Source organism: Dermatophagoides pteronyssinus, unplaced genomic scaffold (assembly GCF_027571235.1).
Source record: "Dermatophagoides pteronyssinus isolate colony J.1.1.1.1 unplaced genomic scaffold, Derpt_VIB-CSIC_2022.12 sq0038, whole genome shotgun sequence".
Taxonomy (NCBI): Eukaryota; Metazoa; Arthropoda; class Arachnida; order Sarcoptiformes; family Pyroglyphidae; genus Dermatophagoides; species Dermatophagoides pteronyssinus.
Window position 1 is genome coordinate 81,394 of NW_027461562.1, and position 18,896 is coordinate 100,289.

At 29.3% G+C, this 18,896-nt stretch overlaps 6 protein-coding genes and 1 long non-coding RNA gene across 11 annotated transcripts; 6 read left to right on the top strand and 1 right to left on the bottom strand.

Annotated features, from left to right (window-relative positions):
- LOC113796839 (transmembrane protein 186) lies at positions 1–1,162 on the top strand. Its single transcript, XM_027347130.2, has 3 exons — positions 1–167; positions 230–521; positions 610–1,162. The coding sequence occupies exons 1-3, from the start codon at positions 159–161 to the stop codon at positions 996–998; spliced, it is 690 nt and encodes a 229-aa protein (XP_027202931.1). The 5' UTR covers positions 1–158; the 3' UTR covers positions 999–1,162.
- Positions 1,163–1,833: 671 nt separating this feature from the next.
- LOC113797051 (uncharacterized) lies at positions 1,834–2,445 on the top strand. Its single transcript, XM_027347369.2, has 2 exons — positions 1,834–2,256; positions 2,357–2,445. Exons 1-2 carry the CDS (start codon positions 1,956–1,958, stop codon positions 2,419–2,421), a joined length of 366 nt encoding a protein of 121 aa, XP_027203170.1. The 5' UTR covers positions 1,834–1,955; the 3' UTR covers positions 2,422–2,445.
- Positions 2,446–3,298: 853 nt separating this feature from the next.
- Positions 3,299–7,718, top strand: LOC113797029 (mechanosensory protein 2-like). Of its 2 annotated transcripts, none has more exons than XM_075823847.1 (6): positions 3,299–3,759; positions 6,045–6,304; positions 6,381–6,640; positions 6,719–6,947; positions 7,034–7,055; positions 7,386–7,718. In XM_075823847.1, exons 1-6 carry the CDS (start codon positions 3,426–3,428, stop codon positions 7,442–7,444), a joined length of 1,164 nt encoding a protein of 387 aa, XP_075679962.1. In that variant the 5' UTR covers positions 3,299–3,425; the 3' UTR covers positions 7,445–7,718. The 2 variants fall into 2 exon arrangements, with proteins under 2 accessions (XP_075679962.1, XP_075679963.1); XM_075823848.1 differs by lacking the exon at positions 3,299–3,759 and adding an exon at positions 5,470–5,865.
- LOC113797038 (glutaminyl-peptide cyclotransferase-like) lies at positions 7,618–9,788 on the bottom strand. 2 transcript variants are annotated; one of them, XM_027347358.2, is made up of 4 exons: positions 9,567–9,788; positions 8,767–8,910; positions 8,428–8,697; positions 7,618–8,351 (listed from the first exon to the last, which is right to left on the bottom strand). In XM_027347358.2, exons 1-4 carry the CDS (start codon positions 9,783–9,785, stop codon positions 7,809–7,811), a joined length of 1,176 nt encoding a protein of 391 aa, XP_027203159.2. In that variant the 5' UTR covers positions 9,786–9,788; the 3' UTR covers positions 7,618–7,808. The 2 variants fall into 2 exon arrangements, with proteins under 2 accessions (XP_027203159.2, XP_027203150.2); XM_027347349.2 differs by lacking the exon at positions 9,567–9,788 and adding an exon at positions 8,984–9,132.
- On the top strand, positions 9,540–10,728 carry LOC142646026 (uncharacterized). Of its 3 annotated transcripts, none has more exons than XR_012847050.1 (3): positions 9,540–9,619; positions 9,782–10,364; positions 10,433–10,728. It is a non-coding gene; the product is annotated as an uncharacterized LOC142646026 (long non-coding RNA). The 3 variants fall into 3 exon arrangements; XR_012847049.1 differs by having other exon boundaries at positions 9,782–10,360; XR_012847048.1 differs by having other exon boundaries at positions 9,782–10,728.
- A 443-nt stretch (positions 10,729–11,171) lies between these two features.
- LOC113789170 (very long chain fatty acid elongase 6-like) lies at positions 11,172–14,361 on the top strand. Its single transcript, XM_075823850.1, is given in 4 exon segments — positions 11,172–11,617; positions 12,954–13,479; positions 13,552–13,998; positions 14,000–14,361. Coding segments are annotated over 3 exon segments (894 nt in total). The 5' UTR covers positions 11,172–11,617; positions 12,954–13,119; the 3' UTR covers positions 14,087–14,361.
- Positions 14,362–14,629: 268 nt separating this feature from the next.
- On the top strand, positions 14,630–17,800 carry LOC113789169 (uncharacterized). Its single transcript, XM_027338665.2, has 2 exons — positions 14,630–16,555; positions 16,650–17,800. Exons 1-2 carry the CDS (start codon positions 14,803–14,805, stop codon positions 17,678–17,680), a joined length of 2,784 nt encoding a protein of 927 aa, XP_027194466.2. The 5' UTR covers positions 14,630–14,802; the 3' UTR covers positions 17,681–17,800.
- Positions 17,801–18,896: the final 1,096 nt, after the last annotated feature.

An 18,896-nucleotide genomic window follows, 5' to 3' on the forward strand; every position in this document is an offset into this window, starting at 1 on the left:
GTTGTAAATAATATTATTTTTTGAAAAAAAAAATTCTGTGCACAACTTTCAATGTATAAAATCAACAAATCGCACACATGTTATTATTTTTTTTTTTTTTTTGTAAATAAAAAAATTCAATAACAGAATTTAGAAGAAAAACAAAAAACGAAAAACCGATGAATAAGGTAAGTTTTTTTTTGATTTTAAAACAAGTTTTTCATTTGAAAATTATCCTTCTTTTCGTAAGATTATCCGATTAACATGTCAACCGCCAGTATTATTTCGTCGATATCAGTCGATATTATCGGCTTCCACAACAACAACATTTCATTCAACATCGATTAATAATAATAATGCAAGTTTATCAAGGAAAAATCAATTAATGAAAAAAAACCGAATGCCAGCCGATGATCTAGGTGAATGGATACCAATATATAAATTTCCATATATAGTACCATGTAGAATATTTGCACGTGCAAAACTTCATATGACAATAATGATGACAACAATATTGCCGGCTAGTTATTTTATTAATGCAGGTAACCACATCAAATCAAAAAAAAATCAAAGTCAAAGTCAAACGATTAACTCTTTTAACCCTTTTGATCCTTCTTCTTTAAATTTTAGCTTCATATGAATCAAACGATCTAGCCATGATTGGTGGAATATCAACATTTTCGCTAATATTAATCTATGGTTTTGGACAAATATTTCGTCGTTTAATTGGCTCCATCTATATATCTGCAGATAAAAATAAGAATCTTGTTCGTATATCACATCTAACGTTTTTTGGTAATCGTGCTGAACGAATTCTATCGATGGATAATTTATTAAAATTATCCGATTGTAATACAAATTTGAATGATTTTATTCTGAATGTTTCACAATTAACCGATGATGTTGATCATCCAGATGATTTAAAATCAAAACAATCATCCGCACTATACATATGTTTAAAATTTGGTGGTATTTTAGATTTAGAAAAATTTCAAAATATTTTTGGCAACATTCAATGAATGAATAAAGTGAAGAATGTGGAAAAAGCGAGATCATTTGGACCGATACCAATTTGGATACAATCAAATCGATCGATTAATACAATGGAAACAATGAATTAATGAAACAAGAAAATGTTTTCCCGGTTAATGGATTAAAAACAAAAATTTATTTAAAGATCTGATTTATTAAGGTCATAACATCGATAATTGCATTTGGATTTGAATTATCATCGCTTTTGTTTTTTTCGTTGTTCTTGTATCAAAATTTGTTTAATGTAAATTTTGTTGTTGATTTTGGATATAAACAAAACTAGAAAAAATGGTTGTTATTTTCGATGAACGTAAATCATTCTTCTTCTTATTCTTCTTCACTTACCATGGTTTTCAACACTCATATCATTCTTAACACCGGGTTTTTTTTTCTTTAATATAAACATCTGTGTGTGTGTGTGTGTGTGGAGAAATTGGAAATTTTATAAAACTTTTTTTTAAGAGAAAAAAACCTTATGGTAAATCTTAGAGGATTGGAAACTACAAGCTTCAACACCATCATCATGATGATGATCATGATGGTTTGAATCTGTTTGATTACCGATTCGAAACAAGAAATAAATTTTTCCGAATAAAGAATATTCATTTTGATTTGATTTTTTTTTCGGATTTCGATCACATTTTGTTTAAAAAAAATTCTGTTAAAGAATTTCAATTTTTTTTTCCATTCATTGTATCATCTTCGTTTCTTTTTGTTTTGTTTTGTTTTGTTTTCTTGATTCGATGATGATGATGATGAATATGATTTATTGAAATTTGTAAACAAGAATTTATAAACAAAAAAATTTATTTTTAATAAAAATCTTTTCGCAAAATATGAATTTTGAACCGAAAGAATCGAAAAGAATCATCATCATTTTGATTCGTGAATTCATATCGTCGACATAATTCTCATTCTGTTGATCGAAAATTCTGCAAAAAAAAATGGAATCATTCGATCCGCAGCAACAACCGTTGACCATTAATGATGATGTTGAAATAGTAATCGATAATGATCAACAATCCTTACAACAACAACGACAACAATCAATTCGTAGCCATTCACAACAATCAACAATACTGAAAACTGGATATAATCTACCATCAACACCAATTATTCAACAACAACAACAACAATCAGGAATTATAAATCGTAAATCATTACAAAAACGACCAACACCACCATTACCCGTAGAGCTGATACGTCCACCGATTGTAAATCAACATTTAGAAGAATTAATTACAAGTATGTTTTACATTTTCATTTTACTTTTCCAGAAAAAAAATCAATGTTTTTTCCCCTGCATTTGATTATCTGATAAAATCGATACACTACTGCTGTATAGCAAGTAGTGGTGAAAGATTCCGGCGAAAAACAAAATCAATAAAATTCTGTCAAATGAAAGAATAAAAAATTCTTAAAATGATGGCCGCCACCAAAAGACAATTCTTGTTTGTTTTTTCTCCTTTTTTGCTATTTTTAAATGCGGTTTTTGTTTCCCGCATTCGAGATAAAGATAATGATGATGATCACATCAGAATATTCTTCTCCATTCTTCTCATTCGCTTCGTTGGATGGATTCAAATTTCATTTCATTGATGATGGCAGTGACTTTTTCTTTTTTTTTGGACACACACCATTGACAACGACAACGACATCATGTAACCATCATTATGTAATCATTATGTGGTGTGCACATGACAAAAAAAATATATTTTTGAATGAAACGACAACCCCGATGATGATAATGATGATGATTTTGATGATTTTTGAAGTTTGATAATTTTTTTTCTTATGTAAAAAAAATGATGAGGGTGGTGGTGGTGGTGGTAACGGTGGTTACCCAGGAATCCAAGAAAAAGAAAATTTCTAAATAAAATCAACAAACGAACAACAACAACAACCATATGATATTCTTTATATTCTGGTTGTTGTTGTTGTTGTTATTCTTTTCTCCATTCATTCATTCATTCATTCGCTATTTGAATGAATGAATGAATAATGGTCGTCGGTCGGTCGGTAATTCTGATAGTTTTTTTTATTTGGAGAATATTCTGGTGGTGGTAACGATAACAAGACAAAATCATTAATCGTAGAGTGAATGAATGAAAAAATTGTTTTTGTTTTACTGGAGAAAAAAAACTGGGAGTTAAAAATTTTTAAATTTTTTTTTCTTTGATCAACAACGTTTGATAATGATAATGATGGTTTGTGGTTTATGATGGCTGTTTCCTCGATCTCCTGTATCATTTATAACTTGGCTATAATCTTGACAGACTGACTAACTGAAAAGAATTTTGCATCATCCATTTTCGCCATTCATTTTTGTGATTTTTGACTTTTGATTTTTCGTGAATTTTGACTTTTGACTTTTGATTTTTCGTGATTTTTTGACTTTTGAATTCAATTTAAAAATGGAAAATTTTCCCAATAGTGATTCGATTGATGAAAAACAACAACAACAACAATTTCAACAACAACAATCAATTCCTGATTCATCAATGAATAATGATAATGAATTATTGGAAATAATTCGACCACCGATTTCATCCAGACAACAACAACAACAACAACAATCAACATCGATACAAATGTTATCATCATCATCGAATGATGATGATTATAATTTTCAACAACAACAACAACAAATAACATCAGCTACATTAAGAGCTGATGATTGTTATTCAGCAAATTCATCATCAAAAAAAACAAGTACTGTTGCAAGTACTGGTTATCTATTATCAAGTTGTAAGCCCAAAAAAATTCTGTTTGTTTTTTTCAAACTTTTAAACTTTTTAAAGAAAAAATTCTGTTTTGAAATTCTGTTTTGAAAGAATCAAATTTCAAACAAAATTCAAACAGAATCAAAGTTTGAATGATTCTGTGTTGTTGTTGTTGTTGATTGACTGACGTTAAATACAATGTTTTTTTTTTTCATTTGGAATTCTTGATTCTTGATTCTTGAATTTTTGTTTGTTGAAAAGTTAACACTTTCGAGAACAGAAATGTCATTGTTTTTTTCGTTCTAAACAAAATCTGTCTGTCTGTCATCGCTTAAAAATCCGTAAACATTGAAATTAAATATTGAAAAAAATTTCTGAATTTCAGAAATCAAACAAACGAACACGCAAACAGACATTCAAATCTTATTAGCTGCTGAATCATCAAAAAAAATCTTTAACCTAAACTTTTAATCATCAAGTGTGAAATCTGAATCAAATTCAGATTAGATGATGATTGTTTGTTTGTTGAGGATTCTGTTGTCTTTAATGGCAAAGATGTAATAAATTCTTTATCAAAAGTGTTTATGTTTTTCTCGATTCAAAACGGTGGCTAAAAAAACGGACAAAAAATTCTGATTGTATTCCACTGAAGACGAAAAAACCGAACAGACAAACAGAAAATACCCGAATCAGAAAAAAAGATAGCGAGAAAAAACGATTGACGAAGCATTATTTACTCTTGTTTCAATGTTGTTGTCTCTTTATCGTATCGTTTGTTCCTTCGTGTGATTGCATCTTTTTAACATTCATTTCATTTTGAAATGAATGAATAAATTCTAATTTCAATCAAAACAAAACAAAAAAGCAAACATCAAATACAAGGAAAGGAAATTATTCTGAAATTCTATTCTAAATTTAAATTCTTTCCAAGTTTTCTTGTTTCTTATTACCATAGTTTGTGCTTATCACTGCTTTCTTGTTTTTCAATGTTCTCTGTGTTCAGATCATTTTCCATTAATTTAATTAGAATTTTCAGTTAGATTAAGATTCTTTGATTATTTGGGAATTATCAGACGAAAAATTTTGTCTAGTTTTTTTTCGCTTTTCAAATCGACTAACGCCAATCAAACGCGCCATATAGCAAAAAAATCCTTTTCTCTATATATGTTTTGTTTTGTTGTTCTTGATGATGATGTGCTTATCTCCAAAAAATTGTCGCATTTCTTAGTCATCCTTTCTCTGGTTTCTTGGTGATGTTATTATGGATTATATAGCGATATATTCTACTTGCGTTCCAAACACACATATAGAAGAATATTCTTGTTGACCAGTTTTTGAGCACATTCAGTGTTTTCTGTATGGGCATCTTTCCATCATCATTATTAACACTTGTTATTATCGTTTTTGGGGGACGAACCAACCCAACCGAAAAAAAATGACCTACAAAAAACAATCATCAACCATCATTGACAACATCCAAAAATCCTCAACAACATTACCACCAATCATCATCAACAGCATAATCGTCGTCATCATCGATAAAACTTGTGATTAAAAACTAACTTTTTATTATTAGTCACTCTTTTGATAACCAAAAATGATGATTTCATCCATTCAATCCATCTAACTAAATTAAGAGAGAGGGATAGATCCATGACATCATTGGATGCAATCAACAACAATCATAATTGCTTTCTTTTGCTTTTCTGGAAAACTTTTTCCTATATAAAAAGTTTGTTATCGATCAATAGATCCATCCATAGTGATCCATCCATCCATTGTTTTTCTTGCTGATCAGTTTTCATTAACACTCGTCGCACACACGTGGGAGTTTTTTCCATATTTTTATTTGTTTTTCATTGTCGTCTCTCTTTTGATTCTTGATTCTATAATTAAAATAAACAACCGAAACGAACTAAACAAACGAGAAGAATTCATAATTCATATAAAACAAGATAACGTCATCATCATCATTTTCTGTGTTTTTTTCTCTAAACATCTTTATTATCGTTATTTTTGTTTGTTTGTCTGTCTGTGTTTTTGCTATCTGAAAAGTTAAATGTCATCGACATGTCAAGCGATACGGATAAAAGTTCTTTGACGGCTGTCAGAATTAACTGTGATGAACAAGGTTTTTCTATACATATTTTGCATATTCATATTTTCTTGTTTCCTAATTAAAAAAAACTGTCATTTCATTTCATCATTAGCATCCTTTTTTTGTCGTTGATGTTGATTTAATTAATTAACTTATCATTTTTTTTTTTTTTTTTTTGTCTCTTTCCCCGTACTTTTTTCCCCTGTATTTAGCAAATGTTAGCGAAAGTTCTGGTTTTTGTGCATTTGCATTAACAATCATATCAATAATATTGATTGTTTGTACATTACCATTTTCATTATTTTTATGCATAAAAGTTGTACAAGAATATGAACGTGCTGTTATATTTCGTTTAGGACGTTTAGTACGTGGTGGTGCAAAAGGACCCGGTATATTTTTTATCATTCCTTGTATTGATTCTTATTGTAAAGTTGATCTTCGTACTGTTTCGTTTGATGTACCACCACAAGAAGTAAGTTGATCAATGATCAAAGTTTGGTGAAGAATAATAACCGAACCTTTTTTTCCCATTCAAATCATACGAATAGATTTTATCACGTGATTCGGTAACAGTTTCCGTTGATGCTGTTGTTTATTTTCGTATTAGTAATGCAACAGTTGCCGTTTCGAATGTTGAAGATTATGGCCGATCAACTCGTTTGTTGGCTGCTACAACATTGAGAAATGTTCTTGGTACTAAAGATCTATCGCAAATTCTAAGCGAACGTGAATCAATATCGCATGTTATGCAAAGTTCATTGGATGAAGCAACCGATCCATGGGGTGTTAAAGTTGAACGTGTTGAAATGTAAGTTTTTGAAACCGTTTATCTTCCGCTCACCATCAATAATCGTTGATTTTTTGCCATCGTTGAAAATATAAACAGTAAAGATGTCCGGTTACCAGTACAATTACAACGTGCAATGGCAGCTGAAGCTGAAGCAGCACGTGAAGCACGTGCCAAAGTTATTGCTGCTGAAGGTGAACAACGTGCATCACAAGCATTAAGACAAGCAGCTGAAGTTATGTCGGGTAATCCGGCTGCATTACAGCTACGTTATCTACAAACATTAAGTTCAATTGCAGCGGAAAAAAATTCAACAATTGTTTTTCCGGTAAATTTTGTTGTTGTTTTTCAAAGTTTTTCCAAAAAAAATTAACCCAATCTTTTTTCGTTTTTTTTATCTTCCTTCCTAATTAGATACCATTGGAATTATTCAAGGGTATGATCAAGGCGTAAATAATTTATTTATATAATTACCATGCATGTTATGCCATCCATTTATTTATTTATTACTAACACATCCATTCATCAATAATCAATCGAATAATCAATCGAATAAATCATCAAAAACATCATCACCAATATTAATCAATCAAATAATAATTTGCTTTTCGGAATTCAAAATTCACTAACGTTCGCGAACATTTGTTTTTGTTATTATTGTTATTGTTTAATGTTATTACTTTCTCTCAAACGCCATCTATTGATTTTAATTTTCAAATGTTATTTTTTTTCATCATTTTTAAAAAATTCCTAAAAATATATGTAGCGATAATACCGAAATTGGATACAAAATATTCAACCGAACAAGTAGCAAAAAATGTTTGAACATGTTGAAACATTCATTCATTTTAGCCATCGTCATCATCATCATCTTCATTTGGCCATTTTGTATCATTTTGTTTTTCGACATAGAAGAAAAAAGATACAAAAAAAACGATACATTTGTAGCAAACTTACCTACATACACACACAAAAACAGAAGAAAGGGTTAAGAAGGGTTAAGAAAAAAAATCTTTTATTTTTTATGAAATTCAAACAAAAACATTTAAAACATATAAAAAACGACAAACGAAATAAAGGAATGTTTTTGGAAAAATTATGCCATTTGATTTTGATTTAGTTATTGATTGATTGATTTTGCATCATCGAATTGGATTAAAGGGTTAAAGGGTTAACGGATTATTTCGGTTCAAATTAATTTCAATTCTTCAAGAATAAATATTTGAAATATTTTCATCAGATTATTGATGGTAGGATGATGAAGATTACGGCCATCATCACCTTCAAGATGCCAATTTAATGGAAATGGTGTCGATATGATATGTAAAATATTTACTCCCAGTTTTTGAAACGGTATATGATCATCTTCAATTTCGGATGTTGAAAATGGACAACGTGAAAAATAATTTGTTCCACTTAAACGATTTGTTTCCAATAATTTAAAACGATTTAATTTTCGTTCAATACGAGATAAATGATCAAACATTTTCTGTGTTTTCGAATAATATGAACAAAATCTTGGACTAGCTTCACCAATTAAATCCAACAGGATTAATACTTGTATTCGATCCAGTTCGGTTTCAACATTGCGTGGACATAAATTCGAACGTGATGATAATGAATTTAAACGTGCAGCTAAATGACGTGATCCATATAGGGAATCATCATTTGTCCAACGTTGAAATGCTTCTTCACCATCAAACATAATCACCTGCAGTGTTATATCATCATTCTATTAACCCGGTGGGGGGAAGAAACAACAGAAAAATTAGACATATTTTTCAATTGATTGAATCATCATCACTAACCTGATTTTTATGTTGTTTTAATTTCGGATCAAGTTTTCGTAATAATTCTAAAATCATTGTACAAGGTACAGCTGAATCGGTTGCACCAAGAAAATCAAAATCCGGAAAATATTTCGAATCATAATGACATGCCAAAACAATACGTTTACATGCTTGTGGATTTAATGTTCCGACAATGTTTGTAAATTTTTTCCGTCCCATCGGTGTATTGGTTTCAAATTCATCCTGTTCAACTGTCCATTCGAGATTATTTAGATAATTAACAATAAACTAATGGTGGGGAAGAGAAGAAAGATTTGATTAGAATCGGTTAGATTTGAGATTGAATAGGTAAAATACATTTTTAACATTAGCATGACTAGGTGTATCAACAACTCTTGGTACCAAAATTCGTTTCAATGTTTGATTAAAACGTTGCAAATCATCATTATTCAATTTAGTCCATTGTTTTAATGTTTGATCAGGTTTTGTTTCAACACCGGCCTGATTCAATTAAACGAAAAACAAAAAGAAAAATTAATCAACTAAATGGCAGAAAGACTGAAAAAAGTCATACCTTATTATCACGTTTTGATGATGATGATGTTGATAAAACAATATTATATAATGATAATGTTATAAATAATGATATTATAAATATTAAAATTAATATTAAAGGATTATTACGACGTGATAAAACCATCATCGTTAGTTTATCATTTGTTTGTTTAAATTCCAATTCAAGGACAATAAGAAAAAACGAATGAATCAAATCAATCAATCACAATATTAGGGTTTTCATTTTATCACAACATTATTGAGCAATCATTTGTATTAGGATTCGTCCATTTCATTTTCATATGAAATTCGTGGCGCCAAGCAAAATAAATGATTTGAAATTCAAAAAATAAGAAAAAGAAAATCAGAAAAAGAAATGAAAATTTTGAAAAAATTGACGACGTGGTGATTTTTTTGTTTTGTTTTGTTTTGGTTTTTGTTTCGAATTTTCTATTCGAAACGGACGTTCATAAAGGACGTAATCGAATGTTTTATTTTGTAAAATTGGATTTCCCGTTATGTTTTTTGTTTACTTTGATTCTTTTGATGATAATGATCATTTGGAGCATTTGAAACATTTGAAACATTCAAAACACACTTACCATTTGCTGGAACAAGGATAAAATCGATTCAAATTGTCGGGATTGTCGTAAGGGTAAATTATTATTAGCATTACCATGATTGATTTGATTATAATTAATCGATAAAATTTGACAAAAATTTTTATGAATTAATTGTTGGAAAATCAATACAATCAACAATAACGTTGGAATGAAATGGAATCGTTCGATTCGAATGAAATGATGATGAAATGTAGCCATCGTTTTTGTCAAATTTTTTGAAAATGTTTGCTAACCAAAAAAAGTGAAGTGAAGAAGAATTTCGTGAAGGATACAAATCAACAAAACGAAAAAAAAACTGGTTTCCAATGATCAAACAAATAAAAACTGGATAATATCACGATCTGTCAATGACCATCACGTCTAACGGAGAACTAATCGATTAATTGAGCCACGAATCAAATCAATTCATCGAAAAAAAAACAAGAAAACTGTTTCACATTTGAAAATTTTAAATTTCAAACAACCATTGAATATTCAATGATCCGATTTGAAAACGAATGAATGACAACGATGAATGGCAAGGATGATGATTTTGTTTTGTTTGAAAAATTCAACTTTTTCTCCGCATCCAAATGTTTGAAGGTAATATGATGATGATGAGAAACAGAAACAGAAAACGATGTTTAAATCACGATTCTAATCATGATGATCATCATGGAAATGAAACGAAACGAAAAAGTTTTTTGTTTGTGTTTAAAGTTTCGTCGTCATCAAAATCGAATCAAACCAAAATCTGATTTTGGTTTTTGGTTTTATTTTTAGAGTTAACCATGGTTCGTACGTCATTCACCCAAAAACAAAAATTCCTGCTAAATAAATTCTTTTTTCCCTTTATTTTGATCCAGTTATAAGTCTTCTCTCTTCTTGTTGCTGGAGTAATTAACACATCCATTTTAACCATTCAGTCGGTACCACCTACGCATCTTGTTTGTTTGTTTGTTTACCGTAATAATTAATTAAAAATTGAATTAAGAAATTATTCAATTAATCATAATCAACAACAACAACAACAACAATGAAAACAACAACAACAAATTTCTCGGTACATTTGGTTCCCATTGGAAACCTGATGTCTGACCAGAAACAAAACCAGAAAACCGAAAACCAGAAAAAAAAATTGTCATAAATAATTAATGATGATGAGGAAGGGAAAAAGTGGAGAATATTCTACGAAAAGAAAACGAAACGAAAATAACGAAAATGAAATGAAAATTTCAAAATAAAAAAAAAAAATCGGATCATATTACAAATACGGAAATCGAAACATTTTTTTTACATTTACATTTCATTCAACTACAGTGATAACAGGACAATTATATTTCTGCTTTTAAAAAAATCATCATACATGTATTTCACTATTCGCGTTTTCCCACAGCATTTGCACTTGATACAAAGAGAGATACATACGATATATACAGAAAGAAACTGACAGAAATCATACGATATATAGAAGATATATTTTGTATCGATTTTTTTTGTTTTTGCTACATTTATACATACATTTTACATTTTATTAAATGGCGTGTGTTTTATATGGCTTGATATATATAGTGAGATAAAAAACTAGTAGCATTATCTTCAAAAGATGCTGTTATGCTGTTATCGATGATGATCATCCTTTCGGTTTAAGAATAATAAAAATTTTCTTCTTCTTCTTTGAATATTAACCTTGACGTAGTAAAAAAAATAGTTGAATAAAGAATAGGGTTGTGCGGTTTGTTTGGTGTAATGAAAGAAAGAAAGAAGCCATGCCTGAATCGAAAAACCAAAACCAAAAAAAAAAACAAAGATTGCAAAACTGGCTAGCTGATGATGATCTGTTTGGCAGTGAAAACAGACAATGAAATGAAATGAAAAACATTGAAAAAAGGTTTTCTGTTACTTTTATCAATTTTTTTTTGTTTTGTTTTGAGAAAACATCATTTTTCTTGATTTGTTTTGTTTTGTTTTTTTCCCCAGTTATCAAGCGCAAACAACACAGAAGAAGAAATGATGATGATGATGATGAACAATATTTGAAACGATAAAAGGTATGTTTTTTATATTTTTTATTTATTTGTGTGGTTATGATTTTTGAATTTGGTTAATTTTTTTGAAATAAAAACAGAAAATTCAAGCGAATTTTCATTGAATTTTCCATTGAATTTTCATTGAATTTTCCATTGAATTTTCATTGAATTTTTCAAAATTTTTTCAAAATTAAAAAAGTTATTAGTAGTAATCAATTTGATCATCATCATAATCAAATTCCTGTGTGAAAACTTTGTTTGTTTTTTTTTTAAAATGTTGAGGAAAACAATCAGGAAAATCATTATTGGTTATCAATCAATCAAAATTTGACGTAGTAAATTTTTTAAACGTCAAATCAAGTTTCCAAAAAAAAAACTGAAAAGGCTGAAAAAAGCTAAAAAAAAACAATCGAAAAACCAAACAGAGAAACAATGTTGAATTTTGATTGAAATGAATGGAATGAAATGAACGTCATTGATTGATTGATTGATTGATTGGTTTATTGCATATCAAACAGAACAGAAAAATTTCCCCTGATTTCACTGATTTGAATGGACATATTTAGTGAAACCAAAAATCGATAAAAAAGAATGTGTGAAAACGATTGAAAGAAACGAGACAAGCAAGCAAGCAAAGATTTACTGTTGTGTTATTTAACACGTTGGTGTGTGTTCCTTCCGTCAGAATTCTAGAATTTTTTTCTCCTTTTTCAAAACAAACAAGCAAACAAACAACATTTCTTTGCACACATTTTACTGGGGAAAAAAAAGATACATTTTTTCTTTTTTTCGAAAACCAGAAAAACCAAAAAAAAACAACTTTTTTTCCGCCTAGTTCATCAAAAAAATTCTTCTTTTCTCTGTTTGTTTCTATATAAATCGATTGTTTGATTAACCCATTACTTCATTCCAGTGATTTACTAATGATTTTTGTAATTGCTAAAATAATTCATTTGTAAACGTCAAATATTTATCAGTGAAATTTTTTTTTTTACAATCACTATTTGTATGCGTGGGTGGGATGATGTTTGGTAATTTTTTTTTTTTTTTGTAAAAAAATTACTAAAAGGATGATCATCATTTGAAGAAAATCGAACCATTTGTTGAGATAATAAAACACACACGCCATCATAATCATCAAACAGAAGATAATTGAAAATTGTTAAAGAGAAATAGCGAATGAGAGATAGGTGTATATTTTTTTTGTTTCTTCTTTTTCATTTCTTAACTGATTGACCAAAATACATCACGCCATTTCTCTCTCTCTCTTTTTCTCCCTATCTCCCTTCCTTGGTGTTAATATAATTAGTAACATTTTTGTTTGTTTCAAACTTTTTTTTATAATTTTTTATTTTAGATTTCTTTTTTTAATCGTTCATCACTTCCAAGAAAACTTCTTCAAAAAATTTCTTCAAAACTTCAATCACCATTCAATTATTGATCCCTCTGTGTGTTTTGAATCCAATCATTGAACAAAGTTTTACCAAGAAGAAACAAAGCAGAAAAACAAAACCAAAAACAAAATGAATAATTTTCAATTATTGTTACCATATAAAACAAACAATCCATTATCACCAAATTATAGTTTTATATTTAAATTTGAAAATGAATTTCATTATCAACAGCATGTTAATTGGATGCGTAAACATTGGTTTGATTCATTTTATTGGTCATTTTTTTATTTATTATTTATTTATATTGGACGTAATGTGATGGAATCACGATCAAAACCATTTCGTTTACGTTTACCCCTAATAATATGGAATATAATATTGGCTACATTTTCAATTGCAGGTACTATACGTGTTTGGCCTGAAATGATACATATATTAAAGAATTATGGTTTTTATCATTCTGTTTGTTCAAATTCATATCATAAAGAGGTATGTTTTTGGGTTAATTTTTCTAATTTAATTAACTAATTTAATTTATTTAACACTTCATCCACCCAAAAGGTACCAATATCAAGTTTTTGGACATATTTATTTGTATTATCAAAATTACCCGAATTAATTGATACAATATTCATTGTATTACGTCGTCAGAAATTAATATTTTTACATTGGTATCATCATGCAACCGTATTAATATTTACATGGTATTGTTATGCAGATGAAACATCAGTTGCACGTTGGTATGTTTATATGAATTTTTTCGTACATGCAATGATGTATTCATATTATGCTATACGGGCATTGGGTATACGATTACCTAAACCATTGGCAATGACCATTACAAGTGCACAAATAGTGCAGATGATTATCGGTTCAATTGTTACATTTTATGCATATTATATACGAGTATCTGGTCGTGAATGTGGTATATCAATGGATCGTCTTTATGCCGGCCTGGCTATTTATATTTCTTATTTGATGTTGTTTGCAAATTTTTTTATTAAATCATATTTATCGAAAACAACAACAACAACAACAACAACAAAATCAACAACAACAACAACAAAAACAACAACAACAACAAATGGCGATATGAAAAAAGTTCAATAAATACAAACAGTAACAACAACAACAAGTGAATCTCAACCCAGAAACAAACGGGAAAATTCAATTTTTCTTCAATTTCTCAATGTAGTTCTCTTTTTTGCCTAATATAATACTGATATTGCTATAGTTATACTCTCTCTTTTTCGTTGATTATTTTCAAGGTGATTACAAAAAGTGAAAAAATGTTAATTATTATTTTTCTTACAAAGATTTATTATTTATAATGAAAATTATAATTAAAAAAATGTTAATTACAAAAAGAAATTTGTAAAAAAAACTTGTAAAAAATTTTGTAAAAAATTTGTAAATTTTTTTCAATGGAAAATGAATTTGGTTAGTTCGACCGACACTAGATGGCGACTGATGTTTTGTTCGAGAATAATTCGAATGTTTTTTTTTGGTTTCAACAACGGAAAAAAATTCAACGGAAAATTCTTTTTCGATTCTTGCAATTTTTTCAAATTGAATTTACGTTTTCGATTGGCGAAAAAAATTTCGGGTATAAGTATCGTTGAAATTCATATTCAAAATGTTATTGTAAAGTTTATTTTTTTGTTAATTTTTGGTTGAAAAAATTCAAGCATTTTTCTCTCTGTTTCATCCGCCTAAAAATAGAAATTCTTCAAAGTTGATACATTTTGCGTTTGATTGATTGATTTTACATCTACAACAACAACAACAACAAACAAACAAACTGATTCAATTATGTCTGATCCAAAATCAACATCACTTGATTCAACAACAGCATCATCATCGACAGCATCGAAAACAGTATCGACAACAAAAATGCAATCAAAACAAGATAATGTTACTATTGGTGGTGGTCAATCGAAACTATTTTCACAAACAAAAATTGCTCCACCACAATCGCAACAAAAAGGTATTGAAAAATCACAATCAAAATCAATGATACCGGTAGCGGCGGCAAAAACGCAATCATTACGTAAAGTACAAAATTTTCCAACCGGTCGAGAAAAATCAATGACAATGCGTGATCCACAAACATCGGCTGTTGCACAGATGACAAAAAAATCTGCATTTATTCCATCGAAAATGCGATCGATGACACCTGCACCTGCACCACCGCCACCGTCATCAACAACAACTACTTCAGCACCAGCTAGTGCATTACAGATAATACCGTATAAAGCACCAGGACCATTACAAAAATTAGATCAACCACCATCATTAATGAGTAAAACTGAAACATTAGGTTCGGAAATAAAATCATCCACTGAACCAACAATCGAAACAAGAGAAACATTATCAATAAAAATATCACATGGTAAAGAATCAACACAAATTACACAGGTAGTGGAAAAAAAATCACCAAGTTGGAAAAGACGTAAACGTTCACCAAGATCACCGGGATCAAAACGATCACCACCAACATCACCACGATTATCGATACAAACACAACCTCAGCAACAGCAACAACAAGCAATAAAAGGTCCACAACAACAATTGTTATTGATGCCACCACCACCTGGACAATTAACAAAATCAACAGGATTAACAACAACATCAAAATCTGATTTAATACCAATAACATTACCATCATCAAAAGAACAACCAGCATCAGGTATTATTGCATTATCATCAACCGATTCGACTGGTTTTGATTCATCAAAAAAAATTGGTCATGTAATACCATTAGTAGATGAAACAAGTAGAAAAATATCTATACGTAAAACACCACCAGCAGCAGCAGCAGCAGCAGCAGGTGGAAAAATTCAACCAAAATCACCAAAACCGCCATCATCACCACCAAAGAAACAACAAGTGGCTAAAATTGAACAACCAAAAGCAAAAGAACAACAAATACCACCACCACCACCACCACCACCAGCAGCATCCATAAAAATTAAACCAAAATCAAAAGAACAACAAAAACCACCTACACCACCACGATCATCATCACCGGCAGTAAAAATGGAACCAAAAAAACAACAACAACCACCATCGATAGTTCCAAAAACACCACCACCACCACCAGTAAAACAAACTTCATTTCAAACAGCTATAACAGGATTAAAATCACCAATAAAATTAACACCATTATCATTTGGTGATATTGTTGGCGGAATTGGTAGTCGAACATCATCATCATCATCATTACCAAGCAAAACTAAATCACAAAAAAGTGATAAAGTATCTATAACACGTGAAACATCTAAAAGTGATTCCAGTGGTGGAAAAGTTGAACGTATACATGCCAAAGTAACGCAAACAATTACACAAAAATCTCGATCGCAAAAAATTCGTGAAGAACGTTTAGATTTATTATATAGTTGTTCATTACATTTTCTTGCACAAATTATTGGTTGTTCAATGTTAATTTTATTGGCCATTTTATGTATTCAATTTTATGGTGGATTTGGCCTTGGAAATGTTCAATCAATATTTAATTATCATCCATTAATGATGGTATTTGGTTTAGTTTATCTTGGTGGTAATTGTGAGTATATTGTAGCAATTTGTAGCAATTTTTTTTGTAGCAATTTTGTAGCAAAATGTTTCTAATTGTAATTTTTTTATTTAAAAAAACCTAGCATTATTATTTTTAATACCAAAAAGTAAATCCTATGGTCTAATTCGTTCAATATTATTATTATTAATGTGTATTGTAACAATAATTGGTGCAATTGCAACTGTTTATTGGCATTTTAATCGTGATGTACCGAATTTTTTTACATTACATTCATGGTTCGGTATGATGACATTAACATTAATGATTATTTATTCATGTGCAAATTGTTATCTATTTGGTTCGGGTGGTGGTAAACGTGTATTACAATTAGAAAATAATGAATCAATTGAATCAATAACAAATATCCGTTTGATTGGTATATCAACATTATTGATGGGTGTTTTAACCGGCCTATTAGGTTTGAATCAATTATCAAGTTTTATACAGGCGGATAAAGATTCAGAAGAAAATTCATTTCAATTAATTATAAATATTATTGGTACATTTATGATATTATTTTCAATATTTATATTATTTTTATTATCACGTTTACGTACACGTAGTAAAGCACAACAAGAATGGGAAGAACGTGTACAAATGGCAGTGGATAGAGCAATGGCTAATATGGAAGCATCTGGTGTATTTGATTCACCTAAATCACCTGCTGCAAAAAAAATGCCAAAATCTATTACAACATTAACAACAACAAAAACATCACAACAATCTAAACAACAAAAATCTGATAGTAAAATTGGTGCTGGTGGTGGCAGTGGTCAAAAATCATCATCATCTAAAAGTGGTATAAAAAGATCATCATCAAAATCTTCATCATCATCAATAACTAAACAAAAATCCAAATCAAAAAGTCAAAAATCATTTAAATTACGTGAAAGTAGTACAAGTTTAGGTGGTATAAGTATTGGTAGTAAAAGTAATGCTAGTACAAAAAGTGAAACAACATTAGGATCGACAATACCAAGACGAAGACGTAGTAAAAGTAAAACAACAGGTAGTAATAGTACTACAGATATTTTAGAAAAAAGTACAAAAAGTTTAGGTAAAAGTAATATTGCTAAGACCGGTAGTGTTTTAAAAACAACAACAGTCAAATGAGAAACATTTTTTACACACACACACACACACACACCATTCTTATTTATTTTTTTCTTAAAAAAGAAAATGAAATGAAAACGAAAATTAAAAAATGTTATTAAAGGGTTTTTTCCGTTAAGAAAAAAATGTATCTTTTTAAAAAAATGTAGCAAAATGCGTTAAAAAATGTAGCAAACAGAAGGAAATCAAATTGCCACATCATTCAAAAATCGAAAAAATCGATGACAACACTATCGATACTATCGATAGTTTTATGATGATAACGAATGATGATTATGACAAACATCGTTAAACATTATTATTATTGAGAATTCCCCGAAGAGATTTGAAAAAGAAAAATCAAAAAATCAAAATAATAATCATTCTCTGTTTGTTTGTTTGTTTGTCTGTTGTTTGTGATGTTTATGGATGTGTTGATTTTGTTTCGATTCTATTCGATTCCGAGAATGGTCAAGAATAATTTATATAAAAAGAATCCATGTTTTTCCTTTGAAAATTCCTTGTTGTTGTTGTTGTTGTTATTCAATATTATTAACATTATTATTATTCTTATGGACATCATTCATTCATTCATTCATTTTGCCTCCGATCAATTTATATCATCATTGATGATGATCGAATCGAATCGAAAAATGAAATTCAGAGAAACATTGAACACTGGACACACAACAATTTGAATGAAAGAAAAGAACAAGGCAAGTAAACAAATATATTTCCAAAGAAAACGAAATTGATCCACATTCAAAGAACATAAAGTAGTGTATATTTATGATTAGCATCATAAATGAATCGACGAGCAAAAAAACATGATATTTCGATGTGATAGTAATCGATGTGAATCAAATATCACCATACACATATAGACAGAGAGAGTGAATTACACATCAGAATTGTGTCATTTTTTTGTAGGAAATTTTTCCCCGAATATTTCCGGAAATTTTCTCTTGAATTTAATCAGAGAAAGAATTTATTTTTCAATTTGTAATTTACTTTAAAAAAAATTATCTAAATACAAATATCCTGTTTTTGTTTATTTGAAAACATTTCCATTATCATTTCGTAAAAAAAAATTTTCGTAAATGTTTTTCTGTTGGTTTTTCCGGGAAATTTCTTCAATTTTTTTTTGCCCTCGCTTTCCACTAAACCAAATTCATGTTTGTTTGTTTATTTCTTTCCTCGTTGCGATTAACCCCCCCAAACTTCTCCCCTTTGTATA

Excerpts from the sequence above, each read along its gene's own strand:
- LOC113796839 (XM_027347130.2), top strand. Across the intron at positions 522-609 it reads TAGTTATTTTATTAATGCAG|CTTCATATGAATCAAACGAT; the intron begins GTAACCACATCA and ends TTTAAATTTTAG.
- LOC113797051 (XM_027347369.2), top strand. The coding sequence starts at position 1,956 with ATGGAATCATTCGATCCGCAGCAACAACCGTTGACCATTAATGATGAT. Across the intron at positions 2,257-2,356 it reads TTTAGAAGAATTAATTACAA|CAAGTAGTGGTGAAAGATTC; the intron begins GTATGTTTTACA and ends ACTGCTGTATAG.
- LOC113797029 (XM_075823847.1), top strand. The coding sequence starts at position 3,426 with ATGGAAAATTTTCCCAATAGTGATTCGATTGATGAAAAACAACAACAA. Across the intron at positions 6,305-6,380 it reads TTGATGTACCACCACAAGAA|ATTTTATCACGTGATTCGGT; the intron begins GTAAGTTGATCA and ends TCATACGAATAG. Across the intron at positions 6,948-7,033 it reads ATTCAACAATTGTTTTTCCG|ATACCATTGGAATTATTCAA; the intron begins GTAAATTTTGTT and ends CTTCCTAATTAG.
- LOC113797038 (XM_027347358.2), bottom strand. The coding sequence starts at position 9,785 with ATGGCTACATTTCATCATCATTTCATTCGAATCGAACGATTCCATTTC. Across the intron at positions 8,911-9,566 it reads TATCCTTGTTCCAGCAAATG|GCCGGTGTTGAAACAAAACC; the intron begins GTAAGTGTGTTT and ends TAATTGAATCAG. Across the intron at positions 8,698-8,766 it reads GTCATGCTAATGTTAAAAAT|TTTATTGTTAATTATCTAAA; the intron begins GTATTTTACCTA and ends CCCCACCATTAG.
- LOC113789169 (XM_027338665.2), top strand. The coding sequence starts at position 14,803 with ATGTCTGATCCAAAATCAACATCACTTGATTCAACAACAGCATCATCA. Across the intron at positions 16,556-16,649 it reads AGTTTATCTTGGTGGTAATT|CATTATTATTTTTAATACCA; the intron begins GTGAGTATATTG and ends AAAAAAACCTAG.